The 11209-nt window shown below is 53.8% G+C and overlaps 1 protein-coding gene across 2 annotated transcripts; it reads right to left on the bottom strand.

Annotated features, from left to right (window-relative positions):
- Positions 1-576: 576 nt before the first annotated feature.
- EPS8L3 (EPS8 signaling adaptor L3) lies at positions 577-9771 on the bottom strand (the record flags this gene model as incomplete). Of its 2 annotated transcripts, XM_081025922.1 has the most annotated exons (18): positions 577-766; positions 1228-1301; positions 1608-1736; positions 1939-2128; positions 2407-2460; positions 2641-2675; positions 2930-3011; positions 5101-5249; positions 5630-5704; positions 5942-6003; positions 6088-6208; positions 6424-6539; positions 6621-6757; positions 7118-7173; positions 7291-7440; positions 7726-7884; positions 9522-9586; positions 9741-9771. In XM_081025922.1, the coding sequence occupies 18 exons, from the start codon at positions 9769-9771 to the stop codon at positions 577-579; spliced, it is 1875 nt and encodes a 624-aa protein (XP_080882048.1). The 2 variants fall into 2 exon arrangements, with proteins under 2 accessions (XP_080882048.1, XP_080882049.1); XM_081025923.1 differs by lacking the exon at positions 2407-2460 and having other exon boundaries at positions 1939-2032.
- Positions 9772-11209: the final 1438 nt, after the last annotated feature.

The raw sequence follows: 11209 nt of genomic DNA, 5'->3' as shown, positions 1-11209 counted from the left end.
CCCAGCTCTTCCTTCTTCCCTGCCTTTGGCCCAGAAGGAGTTCAAGAGAGGCACATGATAGCTTAAAGATGCTTTTATTGGGGAGGGAAGGGGCTAAACAGAGTCCTGATGAACGTAAGCGTATGTGCTCAGGCTTAGGAGAGAGACAATAAATAGGTGGTAACTGGGGAGGGATCCCAACACAGCAAGAGGGGGCACCATTTGCTCCAATCTCTGGGCTTCCTCGTGCTCTTTGCTGTGTGAGCTGGGTGTGAGGCTTGCTGCAAACTGGGGACATGAAAGAGGAATTCTTGGGACTCTAAAGAGTATCAGATCCTTTGTCTTGCTTGTGAGAACCCGTTGGTCTTGGAGGTATCTGAATTCGTGCCTAAGGGCTCATCTGAGGACAGCAAAGGATTGAGATGAGGCTGGTGCTAGGGGAGGACCCCTCCCCCCCAGAGCTCATGCCAGTACTTAGCTTGGAGCCTCCCGGCATGCCTGAGGACATGAAATCAAGCCCCTGGGGGAATAACCTGTGCCCAGTACCTTCCACCCCAGGGTTGGGCCAGCTGGCTTATCTACCCGGCACACCCTCTGTCACCCAGGGAGCACCCCACATTTCCAATGAGGTGCAGAAACACAGGGTGTCCTCACCCCCAGCGTCCTTCTGACTGCCTCCAGCCGTGCCAGGACCCGTGGGGCCTCCTGTGGACACAACATCTGTAGCTCTCTGGGTTTCATATGAAGCAGCTGGGTCCCCGTCAGGGAACCGAGGGTCTTCACGGTGCTGGGAACAAAAACAGAGAAGCTGTCAGCGGTGGGGCAGAAGGACCTGGGCCTGAGCAATGGGGCGGAGAAGGGGCTGTTTGGGCCTGCAGGCTGGGGTCACAGGAGAATTCGTGGAATAGGGTATCTGGAAGTGAAGGAGGAAGATACACATTTTGGCTTAATCCCATTTCAGAACTCGTGGGTTTGAAGGGAGAAGTGCCCTGGAAAAGACTCTTGTGGTGGGGAAGGGTGGCTGAGTTCCCCTGATCCTGCTGCCTTCCCCATGGCAGGGGCACCCACTCAGTGCTCTAACGGAGGCATGAAAACATCTCTTCTGCTCTTTTTAACTCAGGAGGCAGCACTGCGACAGGGCAGCACCTATGGGGCTGTTGTGCACCGTGCAGGTCAGGTTGTACGTTCTGGGGTTCTGGGTTTCCTGGATTATTGTCTGAACCCTTTGCAGAGGGTCTAGGCACTCACAAAGTGGAGAAGTTCTCTGCTTGCAGCCAGGCTGTAACCTCCTCAGGCCTGGAGCTAAGTCGAAGCACTGGAGCCTGGAATTGGGGGAACGGGAAGTCAGAGGCCATCTCATCTCATCTCAGAGCCACGCACAGCCCCCATGATGTGGGACCCTTCTCGGCTGCCGTCACTTCACTTATCTCACTTCATGATTTGCTTGTCTGGCAGGGACCAGCCTTGTTCTCTGCTCTGGCCCCGTGATAAACTTGGCACACAGTAAGCATGTGATCATACTGATGAAATCAAACCAGGACTACCTCCTCCACTTGTCATTGAAGCCTCCCCACCCCTCCCCGCGACCCAGGCCTTAGAGTTTCTGGTTAGTCTAGGCTGCATAGTACCCGAGGGGGTGACTCTCGCTGGTTCCCGGGGGACCCCGACTGTAGGGGCTCCAGGATGTTGCTGGGAATGTAGCCACTTTGTCCTGTCTCATTCTTCACCAGCCACCACCGCTTGCTCTGGTCCAGAACCTGCCAAGAGACACTAACTCGGTCACGGAGCCTCTGTCCAGCCAGCCTCCTCCTCTCCCACAAGGCTTTCTCCCTTCCCACTTTCTTTTACTCTGTCTAGACCACCCACCCCAATAGCCCCATACCCATACCACCCACCCCAGGCTGCCTATAACTCCCACCATCCACAACTTCATTTTCTAGGCTCGAACCCATGCCTCACCTCCAGCACCTCTCCCTGGATCACCGTCAGCTCCTGTGGGTTCCTGGCTTCAAACTCATACAGAACTTGCATTCTCAGGGCTGGCTTGACAGGTCTGGGGCCGAGGGGCACGAGGTTGGGGTCCCCAGAAGGAGGGCCATGGTTGTGTGTCTCCTCTTGAGCCAAGTGTGAGGTGCTCCCTGACCTAGAACTTACTCCCCACCACCCGGCAGAAACAGAGTTAGGATGGTTGGAAAACGGGCCTCCAAGATTGAGCCCCTGTCTCAGCCCCAAAGCCTCATATATCTCCTGCCTAGAGTCTGGAGGTGAATTTTGTGTTTCCACAGAGTTTAATGGCAGGTCAATGTTAGGTGGGGCTTGAGGTAGGGGTTTCTGCAGGCAGGAGGGGTCTGAAATGTAGCTGATTTCTGAAGACTCTTCCAACAGTGGACTTTTCTATACCTGAGCTCTCCTCTGAGGACTTCACACCTGAGCTCAGGGAAATCAGAGGCATGTGTGTAGCATTGTGAGAAGGAATTGGAGCTTGGGAAGGAAAAGACCCGCTTTCCACCCAAGGTAGGGGAGGGATGTGCTTGTACACATAAGTGTCGGGCTAAAAGAGAGCCCAGAGTGTCTCTGAGACATGGCACCCACAGATCCACAAAACCAGCCCCGCCCCCCCCTCCCCACAACCATACAGTCCCGACTAAGCCCAGGGCTTACTGGAGGGGAGTAGAGTCCTGGTATCCTGAGGGTGCCTGTGGGGGCAGAAGGAAGCGAGTGAGAGCAGCGGGTCAACCAGCATGGAGGTAGGAAACTGGTATCAGACCACAGACCCACTCGCACACAGCTGCCTAATGTCCCATTCCCTGCCTGCCCCCCACCCAGATATGGGTACCTGCATGAACCCACCTGCTACTCAGTTGCCATGTGACCATGGTTTGGATCGAGAAGGCAGAAACTAGCCAGAAGCCAGGGCTAGGAGTAGGATTCTGTACTGAGCTCCCCTTACCTGGTTGGAAGGTTCTGGAGGCTGCCAACCATCATAGAACGTGGGTTGGTAGGGTGGAGGCTCACTGCCTGTCCAGTCATCCCTGGGAAGAGAACAAAGCTGAGTCCACTCTGTGCCAAGCTGTGGGATATGGGGAGGGAGGAGATGGCAGAGCCTCGCCTCAGGGTCTTGTGGGTAATGTAGGACATGGCCCATGTGCACAGACGGAAGGCCCCCGAACACCCACCAAGGAGCAAAGAGTTAGGCATGAACAGACCCCACAGTGCGGGTATCCGTAGCCAGCCTCACCTGTGCCCCTGAAGTACAGATATGTCAACTTCATAAGAACATGCTGGATACTTTATTGCACTGATTGGGGCTTCAAATTAAAGTGGTGAGGACAAAGGTGAGTATTTCCTTGTCTGCTCTGTCGCTGAACTTTAAACACCCTGGATTATTGCTCCTCTCACACTGTACTGCACATGACTCTTACGTGTCTGTGTTTCTGACAATATTGAGCTCCTTGAGACCTTGTTATCCTGAGGACAGTGGAGGGCACATAGGCGGCAATTAATACATATTTATTCAGTGGGAACAAATACATTATTCCCTCTTCTGATGCTTTTTAACTGATTCCTTCTCTTTCCCCTAAAAAAACCATACTCATCTTCCCTTGATCCTGTTCCTACTCCTTTTAAGCTGTCATTCCATTACCTTCTCTTTACCAAATTTTTGAGAAAGTGTCTATATGCCCTGCCTATGTTCTCTTTCTTCTGGTTCTTTCATTCTTTCTTGCAACTGGATTTTTACCTCTGCCATTACTCTATTGAAACCAGTTCTTCTAAAGTCCTGATAATCTCCTGATTGCCAAATCCAATGGGCTTGGATGGTCTCTATATTTCTGGACCATAGCATTTGGTGTTATTTACAGCTTTGGGCCAATTTGCCTAAAATCAAGTCACCTAAGTATAATTTGCCCGAAATTAAACTCTTCTGAATGTTTTTATATCTCTTTAGTCTATTTTCTGTATTCTTGTCTTTTAATTCATTTACACACTAATTTTTTGTTATTTTAAGAAATTAGAAAACATTTTAGGGCACATCTGATCTAATTTTGTATTTAAAATAATAAACAGACATAAAGTAGCATAGAAATCATCAAGGACTGGGGAGAGGGAGGAATTGGTACAGAGTTTTGTTAAATGATGAATGGGTACAGAGTTTATCCTCTTAAAAAGGTTAAAATGGTAAATGTCCTACCACAATTAAAGAGATAGTTGAATTATAGTATATGTCTTTAGATGAGTTGGACAACAAATCCTTTAATGGGGCTGAATTGAAAAGAACTGTTCTCTAGACAAACAACGCACTAGAACAACTGGCTTATTTCCTGGTGGACTTCTTTTACTAAAACACTCTCTCTCTTGGGTTTTTATGCATCTGCTTTTTTGTTTCTTCTTTTTAACTCTTAGGAATTTCTCTTTGCCTCCTTAACACTTTTTTCCTTTCTCCATCTACACATAGAAGTTTCCCTTCTCCTCTCATAGGCTAGAGCAGATCTTGCTCGTTAAGGTGAGTTCTGGGGCTCACCAGTGGGCATCTCACCTCAGGGCTGGGCCAGCCTGTCTCTGTGGAATGTTCCACTGACTCCTCAGCTCAGCGCATCCAAGCTGGTTGCAACCCCCACTCCCTATGGCTCTCATCGGTTTGGCTTTGTCGTCCAATGGCCCATCTCATGGTTACACAGACACGCGATCTCTCTTTCTCTCTTAACTCCTCGGCTAGTTGGTTGCCAGGTCTTACTGGTGTTAGACTTGTAGCACATTTAACGTCAGTAATTCTTAAATTCTGGGCTAGATTGTGAAAACTTTGTCCTTGACAAAAATGAGAAAATATTTTGATAGAAGGTTGCCAACTCTACTTTCTCGTGAATTCTTCTTCTTCTTCTCCTTCTCCTCCTTTTCTCCTTCTCCTCCTTTTCTGAGAGAATGCCTTTCCTTCAATGGTGGGTGATGGTAAGTTGTGATTTTACGAAGAAATGATTCGTACTTCGTCTAATAAAAAGTTGGGAACTCCATGTAGAGTCCCACAATTTGTTTTGGGATATTTCTGGTGTGTCACAATGTAGAGCCTGCCACATCCAGTGTCCTGCCCTATGCCCCCAATCCAGTTCAGGCGATATCTTCACTCACCGACTGGTGGTCCAGGCCACACCCAGCTCCTTCCAGAGGTCACTCTCAGGAGGGCTTAGACAGGACTGCAGCAGGTCGATGGCTTTGGGGGTGAGGAGGGGTGAGACCACTTGGGCCGCTAGGCCCTGGTAAGGGCACTGGGACAGGATCTAAAGGAGGGATGGAAGGTGTCAGGAAGCCTCGGATCCCACAGAGCCCGACTGGAGTGGGAAAGGGCCTGGAGTCCGTGGCTGCCCACTTCTGCAATGCCCAATTCTGCAATGCCACGTGGCCTCAGGCCTGCTGCTCCTTCCCGGCACCCTCAGAGCCCTGGTGTCCTTGGCTCCAACCCCAGCCCCCCGAGTCTGCCCAGGGGTGTTGTACACAGTAAGGATGGTGCCTTGGGGTTGAGGACGGTGTGTTGGGGGTGAGTGAGGGGCAGACCCCATAACCCCCTCTGCCCCCGCCCGCCCCCTGCCCGCCCCCTGCCCTCTGCTCCGTCTACACTTCAGCCTGTACCTCTTCACCACCCTGTTCTCCCCCAACTCACGGAGGCCAGCATTTTGAAGAGGAGGTGCACGAACTGAGGGGCACTCGTCTCCTGCAGATGCATGGCCAACTTCCCCTGGGGACACAGGGCAATGGCATCATCACCCTTCATCCCACCCCACCTTCACCAGAACCCCAGGGCCCGTAATTGTTCTGGGCCTTGGTTGGGAGCCTGGCACTCTCCAAAAGTCCCAAGAGAGGGCAGAGAAGTTTCCAGGGGGAGAAGCTAGAGAAACTTGGGATATCTATGAGACCAGAGTGGGGGGGATTGCTGGGGGCAGGAGGGCTTGGGAACTTGTGGGGAGCCACATACCAGAAAGTTGAAGCTGCACTTGATCTTCTGGAAGCAATCGATGTACTGCGCCTGGGTCACCCCTGTGGGGGGGAAGGGGAGAAGGCGGTGGGTCACAGATTATCCCGAGACCCCCCTGCTCTTCTCCCCTGTTCCTCAGCACTCACCTCTCTGACCCTTGTTCTTTTTCTTCCCCAGTTTCTTCTTCTTACGAAGGGTGTTTGCCTCGACTTCCTTCAGCTGTCCCACGAATAACTCAATGTCCCTTAGGACATGGTTCAGCACCTCCTGGACCACAAACAGTTTGTGGCTCTGAGTGGGCAGTGAGGCTCACCCTGGAACTCCCAAAACTGGCCCTGCCCAAGCCTCCCTGACTGTCTTCAGCTCAGGGCCTGTCTTGGCCATCCTGGGACCTGGTCTCTTGGAGGGAGGGGGAAGGTTGGTGTCCTCCCTTCCACCAGGCTCAGAAAGCCTCAGAAAAAGACCAAACATTCTGCACTTACCTCATCCCTGAATGGGTCCTCAGGAGATGGGGGCCGCCTTGGAGGAGGTGGATGGAAGGCACTTAGTTCTCGGGTACTGGAGTGACGTGACAGGTTCCTCGGGGAAGGTGGTACATCTGCAATATAAAAGGAACATGGTCTCTTTGATCTTTGATCTAAACCTTTTCTTTTTACCTGTCCCCATGCCCCAAACTTACTGCGCTCTGGTGCCATCCAGCGGGGCTGTTCTGGAGGGGGACCCTGCTCCGAGGGGGGTGCCTGCTCCTTAGGTCTTTCCAGAGGAGGACCCCTCCATCTGTCCTGGCCTTGGTGAAGGGCTCCAAATCGGGATCGGCTGAGCACATGTTGGGGATACAGCTTTGACAGGGTTCTTGGGACAGAGGCTCCCCCCACACTTCTCTAGATCTCCATCTGGACCCTTCCCTGACTCCTCCCTGCCTCATCTGTCTACCTCTCGGCCCTTTCAAGCCCCACGTCAGGCTCTGGGGAGAGCCTTTCATGTTCCCTGGGTCCAGCCCTAGTGCCTTCCTCATGCCCATCTGTGCCCTGATCCCAGCCTGGCCCCTCCCCAGCTCCAGGCCCAGTTTCATTGGGCCACAGGCTCCTGGGCTCCCCCAGATGTCAGGCCAGTGTCTGGCTCCGCTGGGCCCAAGCTCTGAGGTCCTGCAGCTGGGCCGGGGCAGAGGCTGCCTACCTGTGCCCTAGTTCCTCCTCCAGGGCCTTCTGCAGGCTGGCCCTCAGTCGCTCTGCCTGGAGGAAGCAGCAATTAGGCAGGTTCTATGTGTGTGTTTGGGGGGGTACAGGGAGAAAGTGTTGTTGTTAGGCCTCAGGCCCACTCTATCCTCAATCCCACCCATGGCCACTCACCCCCACTTCTTGGCACTGGAAAAGCAGAGTGCTGTTGCCTGGCAGGCCCGACTCCTGCACGGTGATGGACAGGATGGAGTTGTAGGAGCAGGAGTTAAGTGCCACGTCCATGGCCCGGACGCTGTCCAGGCGGTAAGAGTCCAGTTCCTCCTGGGCCAGGTGGAGAGGTCGGCTGTGAGGTCACCGAGAGCCAGGGGAGCTCCTGGGTTCTTCTGAGCTAGGTTGCCCCAGCCCTCCAGTGGCCTGGGGCTGGGTGTCATCTCCCCTGACCCCTGGACCTCTGTTCCCGTCTCTCCCTAGTCCTGGGTGTGTTTTGTATATGGGGAGGGGTGGCTGCTGTTTGGGGCGTGGAGGGGTAGCATGCACGCCTGGTGCTTGCTTTTCCACAGTCTGGGTTAGATACGACCCATTGCGGGGTGCGGTGGGAGGCCTGACCTTGGTCTCGATGTCCAGTAGCTGGAGCCAGCCATCTTTGACTTGTAGGAGCAAGTCCTGGCTCCACACTCGGCCCTGAGCTTCCATTTCCTGTAGCTTCTGCATGGCGTCCTTGGGCTCCCGGACTCTCTGAGTACCCAGCTTACATGTCATCAGGTGCTGAGGAGAGAAGAGAAAGCCCAGGAATGGGAGCAGGTTTGGAGAGGGGGATCACAGGTGGTGGTGGGCAGGGTGGGGGGGAGGCAGCAGCAGAAGAATACATGGCCCTAACCTCCTTGTAGGGGAGTCCCAAGCAATCCCAGTAAAGTAGCCTTCAAGGGCCAGTGTAAGGGCCAGGAGCAGTCAAGTGAGGATAGAGCCCCCAACTTGGGGTGCGAAGGGCTGCGTAAGGAGGTCTAGGACTCTGGAGGAAGGACCTGGCCGTTAACTGTCCAGGCCAGCTGAGGGGGCTTCAACCACCCAACAGGTAAAGTCTGAACTCCTCTGGGTGGGATAGAGCACCCTCAAATTTTGTCCCTGGCTTCGTTTGCCCCCTTCAGGAATCTAACATCCCAGCTTGGTCCTTCTCCTCACTGACCTAGAATTCCTGATTCCATGCCATTGCTCATGCTGGTCACCATACCCAGAATGCCTTTCCTACTTCTGCTCATCTATCACCTCCCACTGTTTCAGGAAGAAGACCAAGCCCCACCTTCTCCCTGATTCTTGCCCGGTGAGGTCCATAATGGTCTTAGCTCCACTGAGGCCTTTGCCCATGGCCAGTATGCTCATCCCAACAGGTTTTTGCTGTTCTTGTCCCTCCTGGAGGTGACCCCTCCCTTCTCCGATCCAACTTCACAAGTCACAGTCCTGCCCCTCCTTGTCTCCTCCACACCCTCGTTGGGGGAACTGTCTGCCTCCTGCCCTCAATCCCACCACCCTGCTCTCTGCATAGCTCCTCTCCAGGAGGAGCTGCCATATTCAGGGGACCTGACATCATGAGGAAATGCCCCGGCACTCTGGACATGCCTCTTCTTGCTCTCTCGCTGGCTGGGCCTAAATGAAGCCAGTTCCCAACCTCTACCCCTGCCGCGAAGCGCAATAATCCTGGCCCCAACCCACTGCCTCGGGGACCCCTATCTCTGCTGTCCTGTGGAACCTCCAGACCATCACCCCATGTCCCTTCTGGCTTCTTCTCCATGACAGCCCTACGTCTGCTGCTGCCCGGGGACAGTGTCTACCCTGATGCTGCAGCCTGATCAGGTGTACCCTCTCCCCGCCACACCCTCCACTCTGTGCTTTCACTGCCATTCTGTCGACAGCCCTTCAGGCAGCTAGATCTCACAGTGCCAGTGTCCTCCTCCTAGGCAGGGCCAGAGCCCCATTCTAGCTTCCGAGCAGCTCATGCCAGCCTTGGGAGCTCAAGCCCAGACAACTCCCCTCTCCTCCCTCCTCCTGCCCTGCCAGAGCCTTGGCAAAGAGCAGTACCCTGGGGACTAGGGTGCAGGGGCTGGGTCAGGAGATAGGTGGGGCTGGGGGGGGTTGCAGCGGACCCATCGCTCTACTACTTGTCCCTGCCTGGGGATAGGACATCCACCTCTAGCCCGCCTTCCCTGCCGATTCCCAGCTACCCAAGAGGTGCTAAGTACTTCCTGGCACTTAGCAGATTCTCAGCCAGGCTTGTTGGACCCAAGCCCATCTGATTTAGCGGGTCAGGCTTTTGGCTTCCCTCTGGGATGTCTGTTTCTCGGCAGGGTGCTGGACACATGGAAAATCTGGGGTTGAATCAGGGCTGTCTGGGGCCCCAGATGACTTACCTCCACCCTGTGCTGCAGGTGGGTGGGCTCTGAGGTGAGGCTGTGCGAGTACTCCTTCCGGTGCACTGCGGGGGTACAATGCAAAGGCATGGGAGACAGAGAACCAGACGAGACATTGGCAACTGCAGGGCCCGCTCAGCGACGGGAGGGAGAGGCCAGAGAGCTGGGGTTCAGGGAGCCCACGGGGAGGGAAGAGAGGGGAACAAAGAGAGAGCTTACTGTAAATGGCTCTGCTGCTGGGCCGGGACATGGTGACACTGCCGAGATAAATCCCTAGAAGCCAAAGGGACAGTCAGGGCTGGGAGAAGAATTCCAGGGCAGAGCGGGGTACAATGTTGCTATTGCAGCTCGTCCCTAACCCGGCCTGAGACTGGGACCAAGCTCTCCGCTGGGGCTTCCAGGACAAGAACCGAAGCTCTGGCTCCGGGTGTCTTTCCGGAACCATCCCCAGCCATGCTTTCCACTGAGGAGCCGTTCGTCTTGGCTGGGACTGTGAAGCCCCAAGGCAGGCTCCTGGCCTCCCATTATTTGGTCATTTCCTTGAGCTCAGAAGAGTTGTGTGGACAGGAAAAGATGCCAGCGGGATGGGCTGCACCCAGCTTCTGTCAGTAGTAAAGGCATTAGATTCAGCAGCCTTTCCTGCCAAGGCAAACAGTTGTCCAAGCCTGTTTCAATTCTGCATATTGGGAGGAGGCTAATGTTGGCGTATCCTGGGGACCCGTTCAGGAGGAGTGTGTGTGTGCACACGTGTGTGAGTGTACTCATGTGCATGCATGTTTATGATGGGGCTATGTAGGTTATCACTGATCTGCACTCCCCTAAATGTCTTACTAAGTCTCCTGTCTCTTTCTTTGCCTTTCCATACTCTGAAACCTCTGCTCAGAGCCCTTCCCACCCAACCCTAAATTCCAACTCAAGCATCACCTCCTCAGTGAAGCCCTCCGGGACTATCCCACTCCATCCTGACCAGAGTGCCCTCCCAATGCCAACCTTGTCAGTTCCTCTTTAACAATGATAGCCACCAGTTTGGGCTGTGAGCCTGGTGCCAAGCCCCTGATGCACGTGTCATTGAATCTTCACTTCCATCTTCTTGTATTTCCTTGGTGCTGTGTGCCCAGTACTGGTCTACAGACTTTCCCGTCAGCAACTTGTTTAATCCTCAAAACATCCTCGCCAGGTGGTACTGTTATTATCCCATATACCAGATGAGGACACTGAGGCTCAAAGAGGGCAACAGGCCTGAGGTCACAGTGAGTGTTTAACAGAGAACAGACCAGCCCTGTCTGGCTGCGAACTCCACGCTTGAATTGTTTACATATGTGCCTTTGTCACTGGGCTGTGAGCTCCTAAGGACAGACTTTTGCCTCTGCTGTCTTCTCAGTGCCTTCCTGGCACAGAGGAGTCTGGAAGACATAGATGTTGAAATGAGATGGAAGCAAATGAGGTGTGTGTGCTCATGTGGGGTGGGGTGGGGGTTAGTTGAGTTTGTGGGTCAAGGGTATGTTATTAGAATGAGGTGTGTATGCGTCATGGGTAGGTGTCAGTGTCGTGGATGGCCATTCCTTTCCATGGTATTCCTGCATCACACAGAAACTCTGGAATATCCTGGGCAAAGTGTAAGAGAGCAGCCCACACCCCTATTTATTAGGACTGTTATGAAAACAGCCATGGGTCTGATAAGACGACTC

The sequence above is a fragment of the Rhinolophus hipposideros genome (genome assembly GCF_964194185.1).
Source record: "Rhinolophus hipposideros genome assembly, chromosome: 19".
Lineage (NCBI taxonomy): Eukaryota > Metazoa > Chordata > Mammalia > Chiroptera > Rhinolophidae > Rhinolophus > Rhinolophus hipposideros.
The sequence above is the reverse complement of the archived record's forward strand: the minus strand, read 5'-3'. Positions and strand labels throughout refer to the sequence as shown.